The sequence below is a fragment of the Limanda limanda genome, chromosome 11, assembly GCF_963576545.1.
Source record: "Limanda limanda chromosome 11, fLimLim1.1, whole genome shotgun sequence".
Taxonomy (NCBI): Eukaryota; Metazoa; Chordata; class Actinopteri; order Pleuronectiformes; family Pleuronectidae; genus Limanda; species Limanda limanda.
Window position 1 is genome coordinate 14,347,658 of NC_083646.1, and position 8,305 is coordinate 14,355,962.

The window sequence follows — 8,305 nt, forward strand, 5'->3', positions numbered from 1 at the left end:
TACAAACACTTTATTGTCAGTTGTGACCATTTCATTGGATTTGTAAGAAGAATGGTCACAGTGTCTGTTACCTTGTGTGATCTACAGTACATTCTCCAAAGCAGCCACAAGAGGGCAGAACATGCTCAGTGATGTCTATTTACACTCGCCACAGACTTATCAGACTGTGCGGATAATTCTTAACTGGCCGACTATGTGAAGTATGCAGGGTTTGTCCTTTTTCTATTTACAAGGTTAACAACAACCTTGTGCATGAAGGCCCAGCTCAGGACACTATGCAAGTGGCAGAAGGAGATCCAGCTACGGGTCAATAGAATTTTCATTTAATGGGATATCATGTTCAATACAAAGAACTAGCTCTTCTTCAGTCATGTTAATTAGTCATGCTAAAGTTCAGACTGCTGCAGCCACTGACCATATTTGTTACAGGCAAATTCATAATCTACTCAGAGGTGCTTAGTGACATTCCTTAGGAGCAACTGCCTTTTGAATACCAGGGCTTGCATTCAAGATACACAACAACTTTGAAAGAGGTTTTCTGCAGGTTTTAACAAGTTAAATTAAGACCATAATAAAAGCATTTTAAGACCAACGTCAAGTATGTAAAATATGAAGAATGTCCCATAATTGTACACTCGCTCATAATATCTGAAATAGTAGGTAATGTCATCCATAGTCTTTCTCACAGCCAAACTGAGAGAGGGATACATTCTGACCAGGGTGTTTGTAGACTATCAGTTCCATGTTATCAGGACGACAACACACACACATAACTCCAAAGCTTATATAAATAAGTAAGTACTACCTAAACATATGTAAGAACTAGTACAAAATAGCTTAACGAATATAAGACTTTCAAGGATGTAAAATTCAGATTATGGATTTTTAGGCCTATTAAGCTTTGGAAAACCTCTAAAATGACAGATAGTAAACGTCTTGTTATATCTGTTTATACACTATTGCTATAGGGTCAGAATAGTGTTTTCCTGATGTGTATTTTTCCCCCCAAGGATCAAATATGACGCCAACAGGCTCAGTCAGTGATCTATTCAGTGTCTCATCACAGCAGATGTGTACACAACCTGTTCAGTGAGATAGTCAGACTCGTGTCCTTGACGAGATTAACATCTGTCAACCTCTATGTTCGCGTTGGCTTTGATCTACACAGGAAACACAGCAGCAGTGATAATGGCAAACAGTGAAATCAATAAATACCCAACAAACCCCTTTATAACCAAGTATCAGAGGGACCAGCATGGCTGCTGGGCTTCGTTTGGTTTTATCTGTCTTATTAATACACCACATCAATTTATTTGCAATCATCAAATACAACCATAATCTCCCAGTGTTGTGTTGATTTAAATAAGTTTAGCTTTATGTTTTTAAGCTAAATGCTAACCGTGTGAATCCCCCTCTGTTTCCCGTGCTTGTCCTCTAGGCGAGCAGCAGGCAGCAGGCAACACGCTTATCAGCTCCTGTCGAAACCCGCATGTAGTATCACTCGGTTTCAGGTGGGGGCTAAAAAAAAACACCTGCGCAAACACTGCGGTTGCATTGTGGGAGTTGTAGTGTGCCGAGCCGGAGAGGCCACTCCTCCAGAAGGGGCTTCCTGAGTCGAGTAGAACTCCCAGTCCCGAGATGCTCCGTGTCGGGGAGCAAACCACCGGAACGTGAGGAGGTGAAGCTGGGAGATACTGGGTGAATGACAGAGGACTGGTTTCTAGAACTGTCAACGCGCCGGAGGAAAACTACAAACAAGCTCACACCGACGGTGAGATCACACTGTGTTTGCTTTTGTCGCGTATTTAATCCGGATCTGTGGACTCTTATAAATACAAAGTACTCTAAGAAGGGTGTACTTTATTACTATGTAAGTACGGAGTGTATCAACACACACCTGTAGCTAAAGCTTGTAAAGATCATAGTGTCTAAATCTGTGCTGCTGAGAGTTTGGCTTTTATGATAATAACTAATAATACAACTTTATTTCTACAACTGTTATTAGACAAGGTCACTAAATGCTTTACAAAGTTCAGGACAACGAAACAACACAGATCAGAGCCAAACAAGGAGAAGAAAGATAACAAAATAGAATAAAAAATAAAAAACAAACACTTCCCTGTGTGTTTAAAGCAACGATTTAAAACAGGTAACATCTCATCTGAATTTGCATGGATCTTCAAAGCTATAAATGAATGTAAGATTTGCTTCAGAATATTTACTACTGATTAAATCAGAATCGTGAAACCTGTTTCTAAGACACTGCAGGAGATACAGTAGACCCACAAAGTTAAGTCTGCCGTGCACAGATTCACCAGGACAGACTATTTCACTGTCAGTTTTACAGTAGACACTTTTATTTTGGCGAGCCGCGCTGGGAGAGCTGACTACACTGTGTCATAGGCCTGACAAGACCAACCTGTTTTTGTGCACTGGTGTAAGAGACCACATTATTAATGACTGACTCACTGTGACAAGTCATGAATGGGTTGTGTCCTTTTACACAAACAAGTGACAGGCTGAAGAGTTCAGGCTTTATTCTGCATTTGGAACAGTTTTCTGTGACACACACACACACGCACAGAGGAGACCTGCAGAAACCCTGAGGCTCGACTGTGCTGAAGGGAAACGTAGCCGAGACAGTAACAACAATAGCTTTGCTCGCGTGTCTCATTGTTTTGCAGGGACCTGTTGACGTCATGTGTCACAGCCTTTCAGAATATATGTCTGCTTAAAGATCTGTGCAGGGCTCCAGCGAACTATTACTGTGATCCAGGAATCTACCAATTAGTTTCTTGATTGACTATCGGAAGTAAAAAAGGCCATCAGTTTGTTATTAATATACTTACATAGGATTAATATCTAGCTATCTATCTATTTAAGAAGATATTGTGGATTAATGTGATTAAGTAATAGATTCATTGACTAATTGTTTAATCTCTAGATGAGTTTTATTTATAAATATGGTAAATCTTTATCCAGGATATATGGTATTCTTGGTTAGATGGATTAAGGAATAATGTAATATACGGAATAAAGTATTTGATAAGCAGCAAAACATTTTACAAATCTGTAAGTTGATCAGTTATCTGTGCTACCCCCTACAGTGCATATTATGTTATTGATGAAAAGTATGTAGCAATAATTATTGTTATTGTGTTATTGCCCAGTCCTAGAATAAAGTAATGATTAGATTAGCAAAAGGCGAAATAAGCATTAATTATAACTACATTGATTTGATGTTTACAGTTGTAAATATGGCATCTGGAAGAATAACGTCCTTCCGTCGGGTCGGTAGTCTCATGCGGAGTAAATCTGAGGGGACACTGATTGACCTGGGTGACAATACATCAACAAGCAACAACCTGAATGGTAAATCCCTCGGACACACAAGCTGGTTTGGCCCCAAAGCTCAAATCCCAGTATATTTGTACTGTTAACAGAACCAAACTATTTTTTCACAGGTGGGCATGTGGCACGAGTCCTGCAGAACTCTGAGTGGTCGCTTCTACAGCCAGAAGTTGCTCAATCATCTCAGACAAACAATCCCTTCTGGAACAAACTGTCTGCATCAAACCCGTTCTTAGATGACATCGTGCACGGCAGCACAGACAAACACATTTGCAACACATCATATGTAAAAGGAGACAAAGAAAAACACCAGGACACAAATAATGATGACGCCGTCAGCACGTCGTCAGATGAGGGCAACGTGGGGGACTTCTTGCATAACAAACACAAAGTCACCAATAGATCTGGGAGATGGAGGAGTGCTTCAGACATCCTGGATGATCTGGAGAGAAAAGTGCCCAAACGGGAGGACAGCTTCCAACCGCCCGCGCCAGTGCTGAACCCAGACTTTGAGTGGCTGAAGAACGACAGAGAGGCCTATAAGATGGCCTGGCTGAGCCACAGGCAGCTAACCCGCTCGTGCCTAGACTTAAATCTGATGAGCCAGAGCCCCGGATGGGCTCAGACCCAGGCCACTGGTTTTCAGGTTATCTGCAGGATCGGCCATGCCGGAGGCACGGTACAATTACCGGATTCAGGTGTAAGCATGCATATCCCAGAGGGCCACGTTCCTCCTGGAGAAGTACAGGAAGTTACGTTGAAAGCAATGCTAGACCCTCCTCCTGGACTCAATAACAACTACATGACAACCATGAGTCTGCCTTTGGAGGTGGTTCTCACCAACATCAACACAAAGACATGTATCTCTCTGGAGATGAAACTGTCCGGAGAGGTGAAGAGTGACTCGTCAAGTCAAGTGATGGCCAACGTGGTCGGGATGTTGTCCAACAAAAGAGACGGGCCTTATCTAAAAGTGGACGACTGTTATATTTACAAGAACATGATGCAGATGAAGCTCCAGAATCTGAAGACACATTTTTATGTGATTGCAGTCGCAGAGGCCTCTGCAATTCAGTCGCCCGCTATGTCGGTGTGGGATTACCTGGACCGGCAAATCACTGTGGCAGTTTATGGTCCCAGGTACATTCATCCATCATTCAAAGTAGTAATAGTGGTTTGCTGTCATGAGAACGTTCCACCAAAGCTTCCATTTTCAGATATATGTCGAGGCAACAAGAACCCGCCTCCGCTTGTGCTGCAGCTGTGGGGAAAACATCGGTTTAAACCCGACAAAGTGAACGACCTGCGTGTCAGAGTGAACATCAAAGGTTCAGCTTTTAAAATCAAACCTGAGGACAAACTGAAAGAAGTGAGACAGAGTCAGCTCAAAATAGGGTCAGTTTTGAAACTGCCTGTTGCATTATCCTGTGCTGGTAATTCAGAAATGACTCCCTTTGAATTAGAGCTACAAGTGAAGGACTCGAACGCTGCGACTCTTGCAACTTTCCAGGTGCCCTCCCCTCCCGCACCCCCCAACCGATTAGAAAAGAAGTTGTCGAGGCAGCTGGAAAAGCGACCTGAAATAGCGAATATCCCTGAGGAGAGGGTTCCAGATCTCCCCAAATTCAAAAACAAACCTGTGAACCTGCAGTGGTACGGTGTCGCTCTAAAGTCAGTCCTCCGTCAGCCACGTGTGGACTACCTACTGGAGTACTTCAAGGGCGACACCGTGGCTCTTCTCTCCAGAGAAACCGTCAGGTCAGTGGGCAACTCCAAAGTAAAAGAGTGGTATATCGGATTTCTGCGCGGTAGGACTGGTTTGATTCACTGCAAGAACGTCAAGCTCATAACCAGAGACCAGGTGATTGACTTCACCGCAATCAAGGTCACCCCAAAGGTACTCCTGGACAATATGACGCTGCCCTTCAAGAAGCTCACCTACATGTACTCCTCCATCCAGACGCTGGTCACTGAGCACATCACCAGCTGGAGGGGTTTAGCCGATGCTTTAGGGTACAGCAACCTGTCGCTGGACACCATCACACGGCGGCACGCTGAAACCGAGGATGATAAGGTGGCGTGTGTTCTGGAGAAGCTGAAGGAAGACTGTCACGCAGAGAAGAGCAGGAAGTTTCTGCATGAACTAATGGTGGTGAGTAGATGAGTACCAGGCACCTCTTTACTGAGCGCTGGTTGTCTCTTTATTTAAGGTTTATTTATATTGAGCTTATCAGAAGTCAAAAATGCGCCAAATTCTACGATGAACTTCCTTGAGCCCTAAACGATACACATACCAGGTGTAAAGCCGATAAGATAAACGGTTCTGGAGATGTGTGAGCCACGGACAGACGTAGATGTCATGAATTATTAGACCTTCTGTTCTGATTTCATGTGTTTTCCATGCATTTCTATGAGCATTTCGGTGTTTTGGATCCTAGGGCCTGCTCAAGATGGACTCTGTGAAGCTGGTGGCTCAGCTCATTCAGAACACTGTCATCCTGTCCACTGCCGTGGAGCTCGGGTCCCGGTGGCGGGAGCTGGCTGAGAAGATGGGGAAACTCTCCAGTGCTCAGATCGCCAGCTACGAATCACCACATCGAGGGAAGAGTGGAGAGGTCGGCGCCCAGGTCAGTGTAATGTATACATTGAATGTGATCCACGTTTTTACTGTACATGTCACTTAACTACGTCCTGCTCTGTTGCAGTCAATGTGGAAGCCTGCCTATGACTTTCTGTACTCCTGGAGTCTGAACTATGGAGACAGCTACAGGGACATGATCCAGGATCTGCACCTGGTGCTGGACAAAATGAAAAACCCCGCCACGAGACAGTGGAGGCAGCTGACCGGTGCCCTCATCACAGCCAACTGTCTGGATCTCTTTCGAGCCGCCGCGTACCCAAACAGCTGAACCTTCTGCAAACGGACTCCGGTGATGACGTCAACCTCAACGCACTTGGGAAAACAGAGACAGAGAGGTGTTGTTACACTGCTGAAAGGGTTTGATGAAGATGTTACTCAAATCTCTGTGTTGTCTGTCACAGCTTTGTGTTTGTGTTTTGTCTTCAAAAAGCATTCGATATAACTGACGGAAATTCAGTCAAGTTCTTGCACTAAATCTCCAGACCTCACTCGATGAGTACACACTTGAGCTGTGAAGGAACTTCATTTCATCTCGCAATCAGATGAATATTAAGGCGTTTGTCTACCTTACTGTGCCAATGTAAAAGAGACTAAAAGTGAGATTTCATTTTGGTAGATCATTCTCAGTGTTTGGAAATGCTCCTGGGTATTATGTCAGTACAGCTCGTAACTTTACAGATTGAATGTCAGGCATCATTCATTCATTTCACGCTGGAAAGGAAATAAACAATCTCCCCATCTTTCCTCTGACAGCCATCATGGCACACGCCACATTAGCTAGCTAGCTAACCATGAAGCTACTTTGCTTGTCAGTTGAGTGGAAGCTAACCTCAATACATTATGAAATTAACTGTTACAGTAATGTAAACAGTTTGGTTCACCCTCCACTCAAACTTAACAATTGTTGGTTTTCACTGTCGTTAAAATATAAAAAGTAGGGAACCATGAGTTACTTTTCGTGACTGTTACACTTTATCAACCTTTCTCTAGATATCAGAACTGTTTCATGCCTCTGTGCTGAATCTGTTCCATTGTATCTAAAACGAGGGGATTTCATTACATCTGGCACTACGGTGGTTAAATATACTGATGGTTAAAATTTAAAGATCGGAGGTCAAGTTCACTGTGACCTCACAAAACACGTCTTTGGCGATAAGTAAACCTAGAGTACTTAAATACTTCAGAGTGGTTTGAGGTTGTAGAACTGTCTCTCCATACTTATGTACGTCCACATGTCTGTCCCATTCTCATGAAGGATTCGATTTTGATAGTTATAGGTCAAGGCCACTGTGATCTCACAAAACACGTCACCGTTATAGAGCTGATTACAGTACGACAGGGAGCCGCAAGCACTAGTTTGTATTCAGAGTCAGAAACCCAATAAACACTGTGAACACTGTTGCTGACTAACAATTTCATGGGTTTCAATACATTGACTAAGATAAATATATACTGTTGTTTTGTGTTGAAGGTGACAATGTTCTTCCAAAGAGAAACACGCTTTTGAAGTTTCCCCGATGCCCGTAAACAAACTGTAAAGATGGTGATTTACTGTGCATGTGTCATAAACTATTGTTGTGTTTTGTTTGAGTGTATTTGTTATTTTTATACAATTATGTAAAATTATATATATATGTATAGCAGATAATTTCATGGGGTGTACAATGTGAAAATGATATATTGTTTTTTAAGCATCATGTTTTTATTGCCAAATGGTGACGTCAGTATTTAGAGTGATTAGGGTTCGATGTGCCTGAAGTCACTGGAAGTACAGACTAAGATTGATGTTGAAACTGAAATGGAGATGTATTACATGAGATACAAATAAATATAACTTGCATTAAGATATCTTACTTAAGATGATATTTAATATAACAGCTACATTGAGCTTATCCAACTGTCATTAAAACTTGTGCAGGTCAATCACTATATTTGTTGTATAAAATCGTATTTTAATACATTTCAGCCTCTGTGACTGTTGTCTTTTTTTCCATTTTACTATGTTAAATCATCTGTTTGAAAACAAATGTCTGTTCCCTGAAGCTTTTCCATTGATTTTCTCTGGCTGTTTGCTTTTCCCCTCACTGTTTGTTTTAGGTAGTTTCAGCTGAGAGCATTGTGTGCCGGTTCTCTATCAAACCGAGAGCGCAGGACGCTGAACCCACTTTGCTTTGGCTCACTGAAAGCACCTTGGGAAAAGTAAATCAAATAAAGAAAACGGTATCAACAGGGGGAACTGATTCAATCCCAGACATGAGACTGATTGTACGAGAACGCACTTAAAGAGATTTCTCCTAAAGGCTGGTGATAAAC

The 8,305-nt window shown here is 42.5% G+C and overlaps 1 protein-coding gene across 2 annotated transcripts; it reads left to right on the forward strand.

Moving 5' to 3' along the window:
• The first annotated feature begins 1,616 nt into the window (after positions 1-1,616).
• Positions 1,617-7,952, forward strand: macc1 (MET transcriptional regulator MACC1). Of its 2 annotated transcripts, XM_061080638.1 has the most exons (5): positions 1,617-1,771; positions 3,250-3,372; positions 3,465-5,503; positions 5,790-5,978; positions 6,057-7,952. In XM_061080638.1, the coding sequence occupies exons 2-5, from the start codon at positions 3,258-3,260 to the stop codon at positions 6,258-6,260; spliced, it is 2,547 nt and encodes an 848-aa protein (XP_060936621.1). In that variant the 5' UTR covers positions 1,617-1,771; positions 3,250-3,257; the 3' UTR covers positions 6,261-7,952. The 2 variants fall into 2 exon arrangements, with proteins under 2 accessions (XP_060936621.1, XP_060936620.1); XM_061080637.1 differs by lacking the exon at positions 1,617-1,771 and having other exon boundaries at positions 3,240-3,372.
• Positions 7,953-8,305: the final 353 nt, after the last annotated feature.